Raw genomic sequence first — 22688 nt, 5'->3', positions numbered from 1 at the left:
AAAAGTTGGCTTATTAGGCAAATTGGGCCTTGCATAGTAGGATGAGAAGTGCGTTCTGGCTACTAGGTACGACATATATATATATATATATATATATATATATATATATATATATATATATATATATATATATATATATATATATATATATATATATATATATATATATATATATATATATATATATATATATATGTCGTACCTAATAGCCAGAACGCACTTCTCAGCCTACTATTCAAGGCCCGATTTGCCTAATAAGCCAAGTTTTCATGAATTAATGTTTTTTCGTCTACCTAACCTACCTAACCTAACCTAACCTAGCTTTTTTTGGCTACCTAACCTAACCTTACCTATAAATTTAGGTTAGGTTAGGTTAGGTAGGGTTGGTTAGGTTCGGTCATATATCTACGTTAATTTTAACTCCAATAAAAAAAAATTGACCTCATACATAGAGAAAAGGGTTGCTTTATCATTTCATAAGAAAAAAATTATAGTAAATATATTAATTCTGGAAAACTTGGCTTATTAGGCAAATCGTGCCTTGAATAGTAGGCTGAGAAGTGAGTTCTGGCTACTAGGTACGACATTTATATATATATATATATATATATATATATATATATATATATATATATATATATATTGTGTTTGTTTACAAATGTTACTTTTTTCTGCATGTTTTGCGTCTAGTTGTTTTATGTTCGTCCTATCGGCTCTTGCTTTGAATTCTTCTCTCTCTGTCTCTTTCTCCTACAGAGAGGTTTTTAATGTCGGGGACTTTATCTATTTCTTCAACTTAGTGTTTGGCAGCCTTATAGTGTTTTGTCGACGTTAAGTGCAGGTGCCATGAGCCTGGTGGAGAAGACGTCCGCCCTCTGGCTCCGACGAGAAGCCTCTACACCTCGGGTCTCCAATACCACGGCGCCCGGATATTTTTACCAAGACTTACCTGAGGAGCCAGCCAGGTATTCGGATCACCTGCGATTCTACCAACCAGTGATTTTTTTATTTTATTTTTAATGAGCATGGGAAAGCCCAGCTGGTGAACGAAGGGGGAATGAAAGAACAGAGATATGGGGTGTTGGGGAATGTGAGGAAGGATTGGATAAAGGGAGAGAATCACCATCTGGGGGACCACTGCTGGCAAGAGGTGTAACAGAATATGCAGGTGGTGTATATATTTGGCGTTGCTAAAAGAAGACAACTGTACCTGGCCCTGCCCTCGACTTTGGGGTAAAGATGGCAGGGCTAGGACTGACCAATCAGCGCGCAGGAGCGACCGCCCGCCAGGAGTATATAAGCCTAGGACCCAGACCGAGAGCGGCATCGTGCGGCTTCGGCTTCTGAGAAACAAGAGGTCCTTTAAGGTTTAGACGACAAACCAATTAGGTGAGTTAGCTCGAGTCAGTGAACAGACTCAGTTGCGAGTGAAGGAGTACAGTGCAATGTGAGGAAGAACTCAAGGGCTACTAACAGTAGTGACGTTCACTCTGTGTACAAGTGAGAACACAAAGTGTTAACTGCGAGAACAGTCTAGTGTTCACTATCAGTGAATGTGAAGTGTTAACAAATTATTTTTTGGCTAATTTTTCTAAATTTCTACAAGTGGCATTTTTTTCAATATCTGAGAGTTTTACATTGCTTCGACTTGTACAATTTGAGTGACATTGTTGTCAAAATCTCCGCTAATTTGTAATTTTCTTGTATCTCATAAGCACTTGTGTAGCGTCAAGCAACACGTTTATTCAACTCTATGTGTTGAACAAGTGCGCTACACAACTTAAAGAGGAACCGCTCACATGATATAGTTCATCACTGGAAACTCAATACAACAATTAATCAACTGATATTTTAATGCATTTTCTCGCTAGAGTAACAAAGTTTAAAGCTTAAAATAACATTGGATTTGCTTGGTTGTAAAACTGTTGTAAAATTATCTTGATTCTACATAGAGCAGAAAATTGTTGTCAATATAAAACGCTTAACTTCACAAGAGGTGGTGGTAGATTATTAGTCTCACCTTGAATTTAATAGCTAGATAACCAATAAGTAACTATGTAAAGTAGATCAGTCGGTCGCTGAATTATTAGTTAGATCGCATCGAATTAGCTTCTAAAAGTAGGAAATGAAGATATTGGAAAGTGAGACATAAAATTCTGGCAACCCATCAAGGGTTGAACTTGAATCAATTAGTATGTCACATATGCACTCATTAAATAAGCTAATATTGACTATAAGCAAGTGCGAGAACGGGTTGGCTTGTCAGCCCCACCTGGACGCCAGCGAGGCCGCTCCACCCACCTGTTACTTCTCGCTGGGAGCCACGCGCTCTCTATCTCTCCTTCATCATATTTTCATTCCTCCTCGTTCATTCCAGGACAACCCCCTTTTTTAAAGATTGATTTTAACTACGAATATTTATCGTTCTAATTAGTATAACTTTATAATATAACCCCGTAAGGATAAAAAATTGTAAAGCAATAATAGGGGTTTTCACTAGGTTGTATCACCTGTACACCTGTTGCTCTCTAGTCCTGGCAGCTGTGATAGCTAACTCTTGCTTCACATGCTCACTGCAACGCTCATTTTCCTTGGTGCTTCACCGCATTTATTGATACTCCTCCGTTCAGGCTTACAATTGGGCACTTTACTCTGTGTATACGATAATAAAGTGGAAATTTAGTTGTAATGAGTTTTCTACGTGAAATTTTGTTTCAAATTTATTAGCATGTAATAGTAAAGATAAGTTTTAAGTTCATGTAATGTAATTGGCAAATTTAGTAGGAGTCACATTTACATAAAATTAAGTTTAGTGGAACACTTTTACAAGCTTCTCTGAATATTCTCTGAAAACTGTTTATTTGGGCATTTACCATATGTAAGATCTTGGGTGTTGAGCTTAAAGCCTATCAACCGCGGAAGGTATATTCAAGCCGTCATTAGCGTTTATTGACCAATCAGCAAGTATATTTTAGTAATGAAACCTAGTCCAGAACTAAAGTAAACTCAGTGCATATACACCAAGAAACGGAATACATTTTTGTGTTTACATCCACGTGAAAACTTGTATTAGTCTGGGATTGGTCTTAAGGCCTGGGATCTTTTGGAGAGTTATTAAGGCCACCACATGAGCTTATTGATCAACCAACAAGTATATTTCAGTCCTGAATATAATCCAGGACTAAAAGTAAACTCCAAGTATATATACAGTACACCGAGAAGCAGGGTACCCTCTCTGTGCGTATATCCTTTTTATGAACACAAACACGAACGTGGCTATAGTAATTCTTTAATTGTAAAATCAGTTTACAGATTCGATGTAACTACAAACTTGTTTTCCCTTGTCTCCCCACTATAGAATGCTAATATCTATAAGATAATGCTGTGCTAATTGTGCACTTTCAGCTCAATAAAGAGGATTCTGGATAGACAAAAATACTTGCAGTAACACTAAGTTTTGGTTCTCTCCATAAGAGTTCATAGTACTGTACTTAACTATAAGTTGAATTATAAATATTTTTACAGCTGGTTTGATTTGGATTGCGCTTAAAGCCAATCAAACCCTGACAGGCTATTTAGCCCACCACTGCAGCTCACTGACCAACCAGCAAATATATTTTTGTCTTAAACCAAGTACAGGACTAACATAATCCCAGTGTGTATATACACCAAGAAAGGGGTATATATTTATCAGTGTATATTTCGAAGATGAAAATATACATAAAATTGTATATTCAGCTTACTTCACACCCCAAAACTAGAACGCCCATGATAATGTTAATCATTCACGTCAGCTAAAATCGTTAGTTATCAATATATATGAGGCGGCGATAAATGGAATCAGCGGTGAGGTTAGGCAACCTCTACTGCCATGCTGTGAGAGGCGCTCCGCTTCTCGCCAGTTCTGAATAATGCAACATTTCACAACCCATCGTACCGCAAACCACCGCACCACTACTCTCTAAATATCCAAATATCGTATATTCCTGTCACACTAGCGTATATGGTGATATTTTTATTTACGGGATATCTTAATTTCTAGTAAAAATGTTTTTAATCTGTAAACAAAATTGCCTTTTTATTATCATTGTTCTTTGTTCAAACCAAATATTGTGGATCTGTGCCTCGTTTTTCAACTGATTACATTTTTTTGTGTTTTCAGCAAAATGGCTTACTCCTGGGACAACCGTGTGAAATATGTAGTCAGGTACATGTACGGTGAGTAGCAATAGCCTATTTATGTTCACACTACTCCATACATTTATTATGGGCTATTCATGCCCGTACCACTTCTTGAGTGGCTTAATCTTCATCAATCAATCTTATATTTAATTTGGTCTTATACATAATTCTGACTATCCCACACCATCCTTTGTCTCCTTTGCTAGTCGTCTGACTGTCATAGTCTAGATTCCACTTGAATTCACAAATTTCACTTCAATTTCTCCTGTATCGAACTTGCTAACACTAATAACTATAAGTTTGTTTCCTTATGCTATCATAGTCTTGCACGAGTTTATAAAAATCATAACGAGAGTAAATTTAGCTTATCGTTCAGATCTTAAATATTTTATATATAGCCTAACCTTACTGATAATTACTTAGGAATAGCTTTTTCATTTAAGTATTATAATCAAATAAGGGATTCTATTAACAAGCGTTTTGTGAAAACTAACGTTCACCAGAGGAAAAGTTTCTATATATAAATGCGAACCCATATCATTTTGGCAAATACTACAAACTTTATCTATTTACCTTTTACCAGCTATTGTCATTCTACATCAGGTCTAAATATGACCTACCTCATTCTAATAGACCTGTATTCTAAAATACTTCAAGGAATTTGCTAAATATAATACTGCATACATTCTGATACGCAGAATATGATAAAGAATACAGCCTAATATGTTGATTATAATATTGGATACATCTATTCATATATTTATTATGCACCCCATACCCATCCCGTGAGCGGTGGTGGAAAGGGTAACAGAGGCACATAATGGGCTCAGGGACTGAACCCCATAGTTCCTTTAGCTAAGCAAGTCACACTTTTGTGAAGTTAGTTATACAATTGTTAATATTAAATTAAAGTTCATATTCATTTTATAACAGTGTTTACGTTATTCTGTAGTTGTTGTTTTCCGAGGAAGAACCTATTAATCGTATAACGTTAATACAGATATACAGGCATTCTTCATGTATGATTCTGTAATAGTTCTGTCTACTTCATTAAGTGTGAGACGATGCGAATAATCATCTCCTTACTGACAACCACTGCTCAGCTTTTCTAGATAACCGTAACTCTAGAATCTAGTGTTATTTTCCTTGCATTTGCAAAGTCATTTATAACTTGATTAATCTGGCAGCATCTTTGCTAGAGCAGCAGAAACCTTGAGGAGTAGCTTACATCTATTTGCTCTTCTCCTTCTCTATCACACGATACCGTCACACACTTCCTTCAGGCTAACTTTGTATATTGCACTTCTTGCCATGTCCAGCTTAAAAGTATTTTCAATAGAAAATAAACACTTTTGCTAGTTCTTAGAGTAGGAATGATTGTTCCAGAGTTCATATGTGTTTGATGCTAGACTTGGCGATCCTACCCCCGCCCATGGGCAAGTCATGGCCTTTAAGTCATCAATAAATGAAACTTTACTGTGACACCGAGCACCAACTCGTGTCCTCGAAACACAGGGGAGAGCACCTACCCCTCCCGGTCAGATATGCCCTGTCCCATGCCCCCCTTCCTTCCATCCCAATACTTCCTCAAATTCCCATTCAATATCCCTTCACCCGTATCTCGCTCCCTGGACTTCTCTCTTCCTACCCTCTACGTCGTACCCGTCCTTCAATCTTCGTTCCCTCTTGTTTCCCCTCTGTCAGTGAGGACCTTGAAAGAGGACTGTTGCGCTTACTTGCCTGTGGCGCTGTCATCTTGACCAGAGTTCACTATACTAAAGGTGACCCTCTCCAAGGCCTGATGCGCACCAGCCGCGCGATATTCTTTTACCTTACCTACTCCCTAATGTGTGCGTGGCCTGGGGGATGGGGAGGGGTTATTTCCTCTCTTTTCTTCTTCCTCTCCTTCCGCCACTTGGAAGGTAGAGCGACGGTCTCGCTTCTTGCAGGTCGACGTTCAATCCCCGACCGTCTAAGTGGTTGGACACCATTCCTTCCCCCCGTCCCATCCCAAATCCTTATCCTGCCCCCTTCCCAGTGCTATATAGTAGTGGTGGCTTAGCCATTTCTCCCGATAGTTTCCTTCCGCCTCTCCTTCTTCCACCCTTTCGTGTCATTCTATTTTATTAAATCACATATTTATGTTTCATCTGAAGACTCCCATCATTATTATTTTCTTATTACTTCATTTTATAAATTATAATATTTTAGATTCCTTATTGTTCCTTTGTCTGACTTTTATATTTCTTCTCCGAGCCCATCTTGCCCCCAGCATTGGTAAGACAGACCATTAGAGACCTTGTATGTGGTCGGTAAGTTTTATGTCTAGTCGCATCCTGCGTGTCCCGGAGCCTGATATATATACAGTATATACATATATATATACTGTATATGGTGTGTTGTCTGTAAACAACGCCATTTCAATGAAACTTAATATGATTCTAAACTTCATTCCACCCCCCCTTCCCCCATACTCTTCCTGCTGACCTCGTCGTTACTGATGGTAGATCAATTATCTCTCAGTAACTCAATCAGCCTCGTCTTTCCCTAACCAGTAAATCTAGTTGAATGAAGTCCTTTTCTTCCATAGATTTAAATCGCGTGTTTAAGTCAGGGATGGTGGCAGCAAGCACACACACTCTCTGCCTCTCATATATAACAGCGGAATCTGGCGGGCAACGAACCCCCCAAAGTCTAGCAAGCGGGCAGCGGGGGTTATTTTGGTGTAGTGGTTTAACGTTTCTCCAAGCGTGTGGCCAATGCTGCCAGGCTGCCAAATTCATTGTTATATTCTCTTTGTGGTGCGCATTCTTTCGCCTTGGGTACAATTTAGGCTGCTCTATTTTCAGTCTAGTATACAAGGACGAATTGTTATAAATATTAACAATAAAAATGCAAGTATCCTTTGATTAGAATAAATGTTGTCATTTCTATAGTCTATATTAATTAAACTGCACATGTGTTCATTAAAAAAAATTACCGCAAATTTGAACAATGAATTAATTGATCATGCTGGTTTTAGGATGTATAGTAACAGTGTTTAAAGTTGGTCAGAATTTAAATAGTAAATATAAAAATTCAGTCTGCAAATAAAACATATCTGAACCCAATCACCTATTCACTGTGGTCGTGATTAGTACAGATGCTGATATATTTACCCATGGCTGTAGTTTGTTTTGTTTTATATATACTCTTTTTGCTGCATATAGTTGGCAATATAAAAAAGGTATCCCGACAAAAGTTGACGAAATTCAAGTCAATTATAATTATGGCTACTAGTCAGTAGCTAAGATTATTTAGAGCTTAGAAAGCATTGACCACTCTGTGACAATGACTGAACAGAACAGCACCCTGTAGTTAGCACCACAACCACCTCGCCTCGCTTCTGAGAGGATCTGAGTTCGAATCCTGGGCATGGTAGGAAGGCTGAAAATCGTTCATTCACTGCTCGCCCTTGTGAACTGTAATCCAGATTTATTAACTATACTAGGCATTAAACGCGTTTGACCTGTTAAAATTCTATCTTTCCCAGACATTGACAACAATGGCTTCCTCGACAAGAACGATTTTGAGTGTCTCGCACTCAGGAACACCCTGATCGAGGGCCGCGGTGAATTCAACGAAGCCGCCTATGCCAACAACCAGAAGATCATGTCCAACCTCTGGAACGAGATTGCCGAACTTGCTGACTTCAACAAGGTAAAGTAGGGAGACTCACTGATGGGGGGGGGGGCATAAATGACCTGGGCGATCATAAGGTTATGGAAGTGTAGTATATCCCCATTTAAGGGTAAGCTTTTAAGGCTAAATGGAACAGCAACATTATTAAATTATTAGGACAACTCTTGAAATGGGCATTTATTAGAAATTAGATTTCATACTTTCAGGAATCAGTGGATAACAAAGGCAGGGCTATAATGAAAGGTTAGAAGGTTCAGGTCATTTGAAGCTGCGGATATATTTCCAGGTTAATGACAGGTTAATGACAGGTTGATGGAAGGATGGGGAAAGGTAGACCGAGTCTGCAAGAGTATAAGTAGTTTATATATGTTGAGGTTCTTATGCAAGGCTATTTGTATAGGGTAATAACAGTCACAAAATAAGAGTTTGTTTAGTGAGCCAAATTGTGCACTGGTATTTTAGAATTAACTATGATAATGGTAGTATTATCAAAGAACCGTAAATAGTAATGAAGTATGTCTCATCTCAGCATCTGTCTTTCTCAGATTTACCAATAACTGCACATAAAGAGTGCAGGCAGATCAGATAAAATGCACATAAAATGTGCAGGCTAACCTGTCACCATTAGGAGTTATCTTTACCAATTTTTTTTAATACTAACAGCTATCATAGGTCAAATCTTCTTAAGTCATAATAGCTAAAGCTCTGGTAGCCCGCTTATTAATATATATCAAACGCCAGGATACTACCCTCAGGTGAGAGAGAGCAGGGCGAGGGCCATAATGTGACTAGGCTAGCAATACCTGCAGCACGACAAAGCTGTCTTAACAGGGTACTCAGTAAGTTATAGACCTCATGACAAAGATAACTGCAGGAGCGAGAAGACGTTGCCATCTAGCTAAGACACTGGGCACCACACAGAGGGCAGCATTGTCTTGAAGCAAAGAGGGTTATTGCCTTGAAGTGTAAGGAAGGGAAGGGAAGAGGCGCCCAGAAAGAGATTGAGGATGAACAGCAGAGGAGTGTAGGGATTACAAATGCTGTTTACAGGATGGAGAAGTCACTGTGGACGAATTCAAACAAGCGGTCCAGAACCTGTGTGTTGGCAAGAGTTATGATGATTTCCCCGCGTGCTTCAAGACTGTTATTAGCAGACTATTCAAGACAGTTGATATCAACGGTAGGTAGCGGATGTGCAATAGCGAAGGCACTAACAGCTGCTGCAGATTGACTGCACTGTTTTAACCAATGTGTCGCAGCACTGTGTTGCCATAGCAGTTTGGCCAGCAGCCTATCGCATAATGTTTGCCAATATGATATTTCAGCTTAAAGCGTGTATTGCTTTAGCAGTGTACAGTCCTAGTACGTCATTCATTATATATCACCCATTGTTGTGAAGTTGTATTACCTTTTTATGTTCATCGTGTTTCATCCTTTCCTGAGAATCGCAAGATGAAGTTAATTTCGATGGAGAGTTGAAAGTGGTGTATTAATGTCTTTAAGCTTGCTCAAGTTTGCTAATTTGGTTGTCGAACTTTCTAGTCTTGTAGAGACCGGCTTCTTTACTCTTTTTTTTTTGCCAGGTTGACGCCTAGTATTACTTAGAAGACACTGACACCTAGTATCTAACACAAGTTTGCAGAGTGTCTCGTAACTGATCGACTCCTAATACCTTAATATATAATATATATAGGATCGATTTCTAATACTCCTTCAAATCTACGCCCTAAAGCTTATATAGGATCGACTTTCAGCGGTTTTTCTAGTCTTTCTTTTAGAGTCCTTCCAAGTTGTTTCTTAATACACTGAAGAGGCCTAATTCAGAGTTTATACTGTTATTCATTGCTCGGATACGCTTATCAGCGACGCTTGCACTCTCACTCGAAGAAAAGTGTAGCATGTTTATATCGATCACTTAGACGGAACGTGGCTACAGCAGTATAACGAGGCACCGCTAAAATGCGGTAAACCACTCTGAAGGAGTAAATACAAGCCCTTGAAGTCACTCTTGACAGCGTAAAAGCACTGCCAGCTCCTGGCACTCCCGAAAAGAACTGTTTTCTCCAGTTTCGACTCTGGTTTCTTCAGCATATGGCGTCTCGTCAAAAGGAATAGGTTTATTTCATCAGGTTCTCCAGTAGTTTAATTTTGACGTTTCCAGGACGGTGAGGTCACCGTTGAGGAGTTCAAGCAGGCTGTGCAGAAGAACTGCAGTGGCAAGGCTTTCTCAGCTTTCCCCGGCGCCTTCAAGACTTTCATTGCTAACCAGTTCAAGACCATTGATGTGAACGGTACGTTAAGCAACACACGCTCTTTGGCGTGCAACAGATGTGCATCCTTCCCAACCTTTGCAGTTAACACCCTCATCGCCATTCCTGCAGCCTTTCGTTGGCTATGAAGTGGGGTTTTTTTATCGCGCTTTAATTTCGTAATTTGAACTCTAAATTTGGCGTTTACAGGACGGAGAGGTGTCTGATGATGAGTTCAAGCAGGCCGTTAAGACTCACTGCAGCGGCAAGGTGTTTGAGAGCTTCCCTTCTGCTTTCAAGACTTTCATTTCCGCCCAATTTAAGACTATTGATGTGAACGGTACGTTATTGCCCTCTTTACAGAGGTATCGGAACACTCTTTCATTCAACTCTAAGGGTATTGGATCACACAACAAGCATACTCACAACCTAAAAACCTAACCAAACAATGTGTTTAGGGACAATTTCTTCCCAAACCTCACCTTATAAAACCCTACTTCCAGGATGGGGAAGTTTCCGGCGAGGAATTCAAGCAGGCAGTTCAGGACGCCTGTGTTGGCAAGAATTTCGATGAATTCCCCAATGCTTTTAAGATGTTCATTGTAAACCAGTTTAAAACTGTTGATGTGAACGGTATGTGCGACGACTTGGTTATTCATCTCGGTTTTTATATATATATATCTTCATCTGTAGCGTTTGTTTTCCTTTCACTTCATCTCTTTTGTCCGAGTCGGATCATCTCAAAGATTCAAACCAAACACACACCTTCGAGGCATTTAATTTTTATTATTATTTTTTATTTTGTCGAGCACCCTTTCCTTTAGGAAAAATAGAACTTCACATTGTCCCTACTAGGAATCCTCAGATCAGGTGTGCTGGTAAAGAAGTTTCACCGGTATTCACAGATTACCCTTATTGGTTCCAGGATGGTGAAGTGACAATTGACGAGTTCAAGAAAGCTGTACAGAACGTATGTGTGGGCAAGGGCTTTGACACCTTCCCTGCGGCTTTCAAGGTTTTCATTGCTAACCAGTTTAAGACAGTTGACGTTAACGGTACGTTGTAAATGAGGACTAGGCTATTAAATGCTTCCATGTACTCTCTTTGGCTTGAGCACAAACGTATTAATTTGTGCAGTTATCTTTGCATTAGCTATAATACCCCTGTTGTGCATTCCAAAGCTTATAAATACAACTGTGCAATAATTAGCAACGGACATTTCTTGCTAATGTTGAAATTGGCACCACATACCTGGATCTGTAGAACCTACATTTGCTGCTGAAACTCCCAACGTAGTAATAGTGTTCTTTATATAATTTTTTGTACCTGCTTTCACGGTATGAATTTTGTTTATTCCTGTTTGAAAGTTCTTTGTTTGAAGCTTTCTACACTTCAGAAGCTATAAGGTTCCTGAAAATTGTATTATTCAATTATAAATGAAATCAATGTTAGACGCTCTTAACGTATACTCAGAATTTTGAGACTTAATGACAAATCTTTCTATGTATCACTGTGATAGTCGCTGGAAAAAAATCTAAATACGCGAAGCATACATTAATTTTTTTATTTTTTAGTTTTTTTTGGGGGTTCCCAGTCATATCCATAACGCTTAGCTATTCACTTTCACAACGCGTACACATATATCATATACAATCACCTTCTTCATTCTTTATCTCTTGTCTTCCATCTCTGTAATATATATATAAATATATATTCTTTATTTATTATTCCGTCGCCCGTAGATAGCTGGTTATCAGAGAAGGGTTCACAATGCTAACTAAAGTAGCCTCAAGAATTATTATTATTATTTTTAATTGTGAAGATCATTACAAAAATGTTGCTGGCCTTCTCTGATCAGGTTACCGTAGATACGACCTATCGACAGAGCCAAGGACTTTGACTACTCTTTTTATTTTTTTAGCAGTTTTATTACGTAAAAGTAACTTATTACCTCTTTTGCAAGTGGGTTTTTTTCAATCTACAAGAAGCTTCTACAGATATTTTTACAGCGATATTCGTCTCGATGTTTCATATCAGGTACTTTTTAGCTAATAACCTTATTTTACCACATGGCTGTTGCTCTCTTTTATAACTGCGACTTTTATATAATTTTGGCTTTTTTTCTTTTTTTGCGACGCTTCAGACAGATTCTAACTATCGGGAGACATTCCACCCGAAGCTAACCCTCTGCGTCAGGCTTTATTCACAGGTCCCCCCTCTAACAGTTTCTCCTGTTTTCTAACACGTGTTCAAAATTTAGCTTCTGCTTCATGCTTAACCAAAGACCATTCTTACAGGCACTAATTCAGAATACAATATTAAATGTAGAATTATAGATTTTGTATAGATTTTGTTTAAATTTGTCTTTCTGTTAGATTAGTAGTATAACCTCAAGTTTTTATTTGTGATTGTGAATTAGTGCTGTGATCTAAGAGCTTGTCAGCGCATGGCATTGACCAAAAAGCTTATCAGCGCATGGCATTGATCTTAGAGCTTTGTCAGCGCATGACATTGATCTAAGAGCTTTGTCAACAAATGACATGATTGAGAGGTATTTGTATAGGCCTCACGCTTTGACACGCAGATATGTTATGTGTGCTTATTTTATTATTTTTGTATTTTTAATTGTGTAGAGCTCACAGGCATCGGACGGCTATGGCTAATCTAATGAATTCTAGAATACTGTTCTCTTAAATTCATTCCGATAGAATCAGATGCCTCCCTTGCCTGCAAATAAAAGGATTCTGATGCCTTTCTGCTCTTCTATGTGCATAGCTTTTATGCTTTAGTGTGTAGCTTGAGCCTCGATGCGGCGGCTGTGCACACAACTTATTCTGCTACTTTTATTATTATTATTTTCAGGTTTTAATTTCTGTTTTCGTGAACTATTTATTGAGTAATCCGAATTTTAGAACTGAATTTTGTTTAGTATTATTTGAAGAAATTGAGACTTCATTACCAATAATAAATCTATTTTAGGCTCCTTGTGTCTTTTTCTGTATTGGAACAATTTTGTTTATATCTGCACTACTAGCGTTTTTACTATGTAAATACTATCAAAGTTAGTCTTTTACTTAGACCAGTGTACTTATTTGTTAATATGCAAGCCGTAGCTGAGACTAAAGGCAGGCCAGTGCCTCAATTCTTGAAATTAATACGCTATTTAAATTACAAACAAATATAAATAACCCAAGTTAATATGGGGTTTAGACCTCGTGCAGTCGATTGTTCAGTTATTTATTAAGAGTCAAGTCAGAATTACTGCTTCGTCCTCTTCCCGAACTTGCTTCTAACTTGGCGTGTGGGCCGCGACTTCCACAGGTGACGGCCTCGTTGGTGTTGATGAGTACAGGCTGGACTGCATTTCCAGGTCTGCCTTCGCTAACATCAAGGAGATCGACGATGCCTACAACAAGCTCGCTACTGTAAGTGGCTACACTTTTATGTTAGCATAATCTTTTCTGTTTAATATGAATTACGCTTTCTTAGTTTAGTTTAATGGATCCCACATTCATGTTGTGAGTGCTGAAAGGAAGGTTACGGTCATATGATGGGTTTAGGAAATGGACCTCAGTGTCCTCTAATCTAAATATTTGTGAACTAGTTACAAGCAGTTATCATTTGCCTAAAATTTTTGAGCAAGTTACAAAAGAGTTATTTCTAGAGGTTTTCATTGTGCGGTATTTCTCTATGCACAGGATGAGGACAAGAAGGCTGGTGGCATCAGCCTTGCCCGGTATCAGGAACTGTATGCTCAGTTCATCTCCAACCCCGACGAGTCCGCCAACGCCGTCTACCTTTTCGGACCCCTGAAGGAGGTGCAGTAAGAACGCGTTCTAAGACTATCAGACGCTACCCGCGCGCGAGGCCCGGCGTTGTGGGTGGACATCCCGCGCAAGCGCAACCTGGGCCGGCCTTCGCGCCCGCCCTTCACACCCACCAGTGCCCAGTACCTCACCGCATCATTTTTTATACTCATCTCCCTCTGACGCCAAGCCGCAATGACAGGCACCAACACCGCCTGCGGCAGCCGACCCAGTCGCTGGCGTCCCTAGCCGGGGTTCCTGGAGTGGGGATCGCAAGTGCTGCCCCTAGCCAAAGCCTTCGGGTTACTGGCTAGACTAACATCGGGCATGGTCGACTGCTGATGCGATCATCTCTATATTATTGTCCAAATAAACGTTGAAATGTTTTGCATATTGGTTCAATTATCCTTTGAGCAACTATATGTTAAAGGTTTTAGTTCTGACTGCCAAATTATAGAATATAATGGCTATACATCAATTCTGAAGTGATCCTTGGGAAATTGGGCAGCGGATGTGGAAACGGTGTGAAATTGAGCTGGATTATAATTAGCCTAACAAATGGAAGGCTGACCCTAATAGTCAACACACTATTAAGCTTTTAAGCTAAAATACTAAAGACTGCAGTTAAACTGGCTAAAATTTTGGTATTGATTCTCATTTTACCCCAGTCAACATTTACCTCACTTAAGTTTTTATTCATAAACTGCAACATTTGAGAACTACCTTAGGGTAGTAACTAGAATGTTGGGCTTAAGGCCTATCACCCTCTGGATGATAGGCTGATAATTATTAAGGCTACCACAATAACTAACCAACCAAAAAGTATACTTCAGTCCAAAATATTCCCCAGAACTAAAGTAACTTTTATTGTATATACACCGCGATCCAAGTTATACTTCTGTGCATATTTCCATTTCATAAGTCTGAATCTTCTGGAGGACTGATATTTACACGCTCTGCTAGGATATAGAATGAATTTGCATTAACATAGGTAATCATCTAAATTAATGCTTTTATGCACATTGTAACTAAAAATACATAATTTTATTACTAACATTATTTTAAACATGAGGCAACGTAAATATTATTTCCATATATATTAAGATTAGCTGAGGGTGGATGAAGAACTTAAGTCGTGGGTTCACTTTACTCGATCTTCCTCATTGTAGACCTCGGCGCCCTAACAGAATTTACATGGATTACATCTTTACCCACTACACATTATCTACATTAATAATTTGACTCACTACACACTATCTACATTAATAATTTGACAGTTATATAAATACATTTGTGTTAACATGTGATTATATGTTACATAAACGACTATATTCTACGACAATAACAATTATTACGCATTCCAATACTCTACAACAATAGCGCACCACCAAAGTATCTGATTCACGACCAAAGATCACATTCACTCCAAAAAATCCACCAGTTACGGGCTATTCATGCCCGTGCCACGTCTTAGGTGGCTTAGTCTTCGTCAATCAGTCAGTCAAAGCAGCTGAGCTTCTCCTCTACCAAAAGCAGCTAAGTAAATTAGCTAATATATGCAGTGTTGGCCAATATAATTATCAAATTAACTATTTAAAGGTGCCAGTCACGATGTGGGAAAACATAGAAAAGGCAAAAATGATAACTGCAATACCTATGTTATTGTTTTGTGTTTTTCAGATATATTTGATGAATAGTAATTACTGATCATTAAAATAGTCCCACCTCTAATAATAGCAACCAACACATAAATTCAGAAGAATTGCACGTAATTATTCTAATAGAGGTCGACAATTGAGTGTTCAGTAGCCCTTTGGTGCTACTGAACATTGTCAATAAAGATGTTAGTAATAATAAGTGATAAAGATACAGCTCTTTCAAGTTCAAGTTCAAATATGTTTATTGAGACAAGAAAAAATACATCTCAAAAGGATAGAGTAGCTTAGGCTATTTCTTTCTTAGACTTTCAATCATTCGGACATCCAACTGAGCCAAAATTTCAGACCTACCCAACAATGTTTTTCTTGCTGTCTGGGCTTCCCTGAAAAAAGGTTCATACAGGTGGTTGGCTTTGATAAGCCTCGTGGGACGTGGACTTACCACCCATGTTACCTGACTGGAAATTAAATTCTCGAGAGCTTGTTAAGTCTGGTTGGGAGGGGAAATGATAAATGTAAGGGACTAAGGAAGAGGAAGGGAGTTAGAGGAAATTAGGAGAAGGGAAAGAAGAAAATCTAAAAAGAGACTATTTGTTAAAAGGTTGGAGAGAGTCTGACAGGGTGTGAAAGATTCAGAGAGATGGTAAGAGAGGTTCAGAAAAGGTGTGAAAGTTCAAGGAAGTCATGAGATGTTCATGGATTGCTCTGGTTGTTGGTGGGTGTTGTTGGCACATGGAGAATGTTTGGTTGTGGTTGTTAGTTGTACCCCTCGAGGAACATAATTATCATGTTATTCTGAGCGGCAAATTAAGGCAACAAATAATTTACAGAACTCATATTTTTTGCTGAAGGGGCAACAAGCCTCCATGGCATGTTTACCCTCTGAAATAAACATCATTGTCTAGCATATCTCGAACCATATTTCCTAAATTTGGAGACGATGTCATCGAAACTCTTGATTACATCTTGATCATACCTCCATCATACCGTCATGATACCGCCATCATAATTTGATCAAACCTTCAGGATGTGTAATGACACTCACGACACTAGAAGACAAAAGAGTAAGGGGAGAGATAATCGCTACCTATAAAATTCTCAGAGGAACTGACAGGGTAGATAAGGATAAAACGTTTAACACGGGTGGTACGCGAACAAGAGGACACAGATGAAGACTGAGTACCCAAATGAGCCACAAGGACGTTAGAAAGAACTTTTTCAGTGTCAGAGTAGTTAATGGGTGAAATGCATTAGGCAGTGATGTGGTGGAGGCTGACTTTATACAAGTTCAAATGTAGGTTTGATAGGGCCCAATTGGCTCCATAATCTGAACCCCAGTTGATTGACAGTTGAGAGGCGGGATCAAAGATCCAGAGCTCAACCCCCGCAAGTACAAATAGGTGAGTACACACACACACGCGCGCGCTCGCACACACACAAACATAAACTATCATACCTATTCTTATACAGTATACTATTCTTATACAGTATATAACAAAAGCATTCACCTGCAATATTAGAGTCCAATTCTGAACAACAATAGACCACATCACCCCTGTCATGTTTTTATTAACGGAGTGTAAATGCAATGATTCTCTGCATCATATTTGAACACAAATACTTTATGTAATTATTGTTTTAATTCATCTATCCATTTATATGCAATACAGTGAGTTTCCAGCTTACAGCGGAATGGTTGTGGGTTATGGAGCTCAGCAATAGCTAATACATCCTGGCTGAAAACTTGACTATCCTAGCTGATTCCTGCCTCACAATTTTGATTGACGCATACCTCACCATCCTGGCTGATCCCTGCCTCACAATCCTGTCTCAGGACCTCACTATCCTAGCTGACCCACCATCCTGGATAAAAACCTTACTATCCTAGCAGATCCATTCCACGCCATCCTGGATGAGAATCTCACTATTCTAGCTGACTCCGGCCTCACTATCCTGAATGGGAATCTCACTATCCTAGCTGACTCTAGTCTCACCATCCTGGATGAAAATCTCACTATCCTAGCTGACCCATTCCTCACCAACAAGAGTTACAAAGGCCACGAAACGTTTAAATCAGTCCCCGGTGCGATGTTTACCATTGCTTGTTTCAGATTTATAAATGTTGAATGATTTTATTACACTGTCAATGACTGAGTATTACATTGTAATTGATATGGGTAATAGTATAATATTAAATAATCGAGTCAAGTCATTCAGAATATTATTCAAATATTATGATATTAGATATAGCAGTTATTTAAATGCAATTTCGATGGAGAGTAGGCTAATATTGAATATTAATTTTTTGATTACATTTTTGTTTGCCAATTTTTAACAAAAATTTGGATACAATACGATGATTTTATTGATTTTTGGATTCGGCAAGAAAAGATTGGGTGCCATTTCTTTCAACATTTGCTTGGATCTATCTTCAAATTGTTTATTTATTAACATCTAAGGTGGAACGACAGCCTTATACTGATGTTTCCTCCATCTTCTGAGTAGCGTCCTCGATATTGTCATCATCATCACGACCCATCATCATCATCATGACCCATAATCATCATCACGACCCATCATCATCACGACCCATCATCATCACGACCCATCATCATCATCACGACTCATCATCATCACGACCCATCATCATCATCACGAGACATCATCATCATCACGACCCATCATCATCATCACGACCCGTCCTCATCATCCATCGATCGTCCTGAACAGTTGTAGCAAGTATGGGAATAAACAGGGACAGAAAATACGGTGTCGAACAGACACAGTATGATGTCGAACAGACACAATAAGTACGGTGTCGGGCACAGTAAATATGGTGTTAAACACAGTAAGTATGATGTTGAACAGACACAGTGAGAATGAGAAAATCTTAAGTCAATCAGCGCTTTCGTTAGAGAATCACGGTGTTGAAAATCATCATGATGATTAAAGTACCATATTAACCCATTGGTGATGGTGATGTATTATACAGTCAAGATGTCACCAGAGATCTCGACGCAGTTGTGGGAATGATCATCGTAACAAACATATGTTTGTACACAAGTTCAAGTTCAAGTATGTTTATTGAGATAAGCAATAAATACATCTCAAAGGGATAGAGTAGCTTAGGCTATTTTTACCCCCCTGTTTGTACACAGTTTGTAAGGCATTGTCTGCCAGAAAGTTTTCACTCATACAGGTTTGGTTTAAAACCATTTTGCACACTAAGTTGGTAACATTTCATGCTCCACTATTTTCTGCATTCTCACTATTTCCTGCCTTTCCACTATTTCCTGCATTCCCACTATTTCCTTCCTCGCTATTGCTTGTCTTCTCTATTTCGTGACCCCCTCCCTTATTTCCTTCCCCTTGCAATTGTTTAATTTACACTGCAATTTATCTACATTAAATTTTTACATTTTCAGGTGTTATATTTTATATTTCTTAAATTGCATATTATATTAATTTAAGTCGTGTGTAATTGAAATAAACATTTCCTGCTCACCTTCAGCATGATAATAAAAACATTTTATGTTTTTGGTGTGTAGAAAGTGTCATATATACTAATAGACCTCTGGAACTGAATTTACCTGAATTTACCTAAGGGCCACTATCTCTCGAGTGTCCTGGACGAAGGCAAGTAGCCGGCGGCTTGTCAAGGATCCCCATTTGTCCTGATTATTTTATCTGACTGAATTGTAAAATTCATCAGTGTTTTGGTACCTATGCTGTAAAGTATGATGATCAGTGAAGTCTTAGATCAATTTGATTACTGTTGTGGACGTATTACATAAAGCAGTAACAGCACCTATAGTGGCCACAGAACCTAAGTTAAAGCGTTAGTTAATTTAAGCGTTCAATCAACGTTAAGCGTATGGGGGTCCTTTCAAATTTCCTTTCACCCAATATCTCTGTTCGCATAACAGTGAGTATAGGTATTCAGGAGTTAGTCAGCTTGTTGAGGGGTCGCATCCTGGGCGGGGTCAGTAATTCGGCCTTTGTTGGGGGGGGGGGGTACCTCTATAAAAGCCAACAGTGTATGAATACACTCTGGCTTCCTGTCCCTCCGACACAGTGAATTATAGTTTTGGGATGATTTTTTGTCTCTCTGTATTGAACTTTCTCCAAACAGATATGTCTTTTTTTGAAGATGAGGTGTTCATGCTTGGATATAGTAGTCGAGATAGGGGCGTACCAGAGACTTGTACAGTTGAATAGCCAGTGTCTTTATTCAACAGCTTTTGACTTCAACAGTGTCGAACCGTTGAAGTCAAAGGTTCGTTTGATAATTCCTGATTTTTTTTTTCCTGTAGCACCAACTTACTGTGTAGTCTTCAATGACTTGTAGATCCTAGGTTCCATATGATATAGCCATATATATATTGTCTTATTTTTAAATCATATATGTCTTTTAATTGAAAGAGGAAATGTGAAAACGAATCAGTATAGTTAGTAATCAAAACAATGGCCTTTTTTAATGGTTAAAAAAGGGAAAATGTTGGTTTAGATCCTCAATCAGCATTATAAATAATAATAAATAAATAAATGTTTATTCAGGTACATACATATAAGATGAGTTACAAACAGAATGTTGGAATTCTAGATAAAGCTAGTACATAGCCTAAAGTCACTAATATGCACAGTGTTTCGGGTAAAATGTGGGAAAAACACTTTAACTAAAACTTAAAATTAATAATTTGCTGTAACATCCATCTTGTTCAGTTTTTCATGCAAAAGGTGACAAGCTCTGTACCTCTTGGAAGCTCTTTTTTGTTCATATAATTCCATGAAACGTGAATGTTGTATCAGTGTAAGTGTGGATGTGTAGAGGGGTCCCCCACAGCCAGGAGGTGTAGAGGGGTCCTCCACAGCCTGGAGGTGTAGAGGGGTCCCCCACAACCAGGAAGTGTAGAGGGGTCCCCCACAGCCAGGTGTAGAGGGGTCCCCCACAACCAGGAGGTGTAGAGGGGTCCCCCACAGCCAGGAGGTGTAGAGGGGTCCCCCACAACCAGGAAGTGTAGAGGGGTCCCCCACAGCCAGGTGTAGAGGGGTCCCCCACAACCAGGAGGTGTAGAGGGGTCCCCCACAGCCAGGAGGTGTAGAGGGGTCCCCCACAGCCAGGAGGTGTAGAGGGGTCCCCCACAACCAGGAGGTGTATAGGGGTCCCCCCACAGCCAGAGGGTGTAGAGAGATCCCCATTACAATGATATTGCTAAGAAAAAACTGAGTTCTGTGCTACTTTGAGGGGAAACAGTAGAAGCTAAAAATGGCATCACAGATCAGTCTGCTACCTCGAAGAACTTCACCTGCTTGAGCAAGCCCGTAAGCTCCTGCCTGTAGAGAGGTTACCTCCCTGGGTAGGGACTCATGCAAGATTATCATCAATGAAATGGCAACGAAAAAATGAAACATGATACCACAAGAAATGAGGCACAAGTATCTCGAGGAAATTTATAAAGAAGCCGGAGATGAACTAGATCAAATCTACACTGACGGGTCATCTAATCCTGTCAATGGCAGGGCTGGTGCAGCATATACGGTAATTAAGGATAATGCTTTCCAACGCAGTAATGAAGAAAAAGCGCGTATTGAGAACTATGCCTCTTCAACACAAGCAGAGCTCACTGTCATTGTTATGGCGCTAAGGTTTCTTGAACGGAACACTAATGGTGCAGTGATTTGCACCGATTCAAAAGCAGCACTGCAAAACCTAAGTAAAAATCGGGCAGAAAATCTTGCAATAGTCGCTGAAATTAAGAGAGCTGTGAGAGTACTTACCAATCAGGGAAGAGTCATCAAGTTTCTGTGGATCCTCTCCCATGTTGGAATATGTGGGAATGAACGAGCAGATGTACTGGCTGCTGAAGGAGACCATATTGAATACTTCATACCCAAGACTCTACTACAAATTAGAGGTATTGTCAGGCAACATCACCGTGACAAGGTAACTGAGGAAAGGAGGATAGAAGCACAAACCAGTGAATCTGTACGATGGTACAACATTGGTTGCAGCTGGCAATCCCAAGCATTATGACCGAAGAGGAGGAGGACGAGGGAGAGAATCAGTAATAGCGAGAATCCGTCTTGGATACAAATATCTATGGAGATATGGAATGGAAACAACAGATGATCAGCGAAGTTGCAGAATCTGTGATGAGTGATGGACGCCGCCTTGACCACTATCTACGTGAATGTAAACACCTGAGAGACATCAGAAGTATGTGTAGAATAATAAACCCCACATTGTTTGAGTTAGGAAAACACTATTTGTCAAATATTGATACTGTTCTTAAAAGATTCCCCCATTTTGCACCCGCAAGATAACGTAAGCTTTTAAGGGTTGACAGATGTTAATCTTCTTGTTTGAGGAAATGTTCACTTGAGACAGTTAAGCAAGTCCCAGCTGTGTCTGGGTACAAGTGACAGGATGAATAACCCAGCGGGTTTTCTTCCTATTGGGGAGTGTTGTACATGGCGGTATGTCCACTCACAAGATGAGTGGCGTTGCCCAATAAAGTCGCCCCTCGGGGCAAAATTTAAAAAAAAATTAGAGGGGTCCTCCACAGCCAGGAGATATAGAGGGGGTCCCCCCACAGCCAGGAGGTGTATAGGGGTCCCCCACAGCCAGGAGGTGTATAGGGGTCCCCCACAGCCAGGAGGTGTATAGGGGTCCCCCACAGCCAGGAGGAGTATAGGGGTCCCCCACAGCCAGGAGGTGTATAGGGGGTCCCCCACAGCCAGGAGGTGTATAGGGGTCCCCCACAGCCAGGAGGTGTATAGGGGTCCCCCCAGAGCCAGGAGGTGTATAGGGGGTCCCCCCACAGCCAGGAGGTGTATAGGGGTCCCCCTACAGCCAGGAGGTGTATAGGGGTCCCCCCTACAGCCAGGAGGTGTATAGGGGTCCCCCCACAGCCAGGAGGTGTATAGGGGTCCCCCCGAGCCAGGAGGTGTATAGGGGTCCCCCCAGAGCCAGGAGGTGTATAGGGGTCCCCCCACAGCCAGGAGGTGTATAGGGGTCCCCCCAGAGCCAGGAGGTGTATAGGGGTCCCTCCACAGCCAGGAGGTGTATAGGGGTCCCCCCAGAGCCAGGAGGTGTATAGGGGTCCCCCCAG

At 39.9% G+C, this 22688-nt stretch overlaps 1 protein-coding gene across 5 annotated transcripts; it reads left to right on the top strand.

Moving 5' to 3' along the window:
* Positions 1-1232: 1232 nt before the first annotated feature.
* On the top strand, positions 1233-14307 carry Scp1 (Sarcoplasmic calcium-binding protein 1). Of its 5 annotated transcripts, none has more exons than XM_045758647.2 (6): positions 1233-1389; positions 4163-4218; positions 7715-7881; positions 10616-10745; positions 13434-13537; positions 13811-14307. In XM_045758647.2, the coding sequence occupies exons 2-6, from the start codon at positions 4167-4169 to the stop codon at positions 13937-13939; spliced, it is 582 nt and encodes a 193-aa protein (XP_045614603.1). In that variant the 5' UTR covers positions 1233-1389; positions 4163-4166; the 3' UTR covers positions 13940-14307. The 5 variants fall into 5 exon arrangements, with proteins under 5 accessions (XP_045614603.1, XP_045614596.1, XP_045614569.1 ...); XM_045758640.2 differs by lacking the exon at positions 10616-10745 and adding an exon at positions 10323-10452; XM_045758613.2 differs by lacking the exon at positions 10616-10745 and adding an exon at positions 11038-11167 and having other exon boundaries at positions 1234-1389.
* Positions 14308-22688: the final 8381 nt, after the last annotated feature.

This window comes from Procambarus clarkii, chromosome 86, assembly GCF_040958095.1.
Source record: "Procambarus clarkii isolate CNS0578487 chromosome 86, FALCON_Pclarkii_2.0, whole genome shotgun sequence".
Taxonomy (NCBI): domain Eukaryota; kingdom Metazoa; phylum Arthropoda; class Malacostraca; order Decapoda; family Cambaridae; genus Procambarus; species Procambarus clarkii.
Note: the sequence above shows the minus strand (reverse complement) of the source record. Positions and strands in the feature narration are given on the sequence as shown.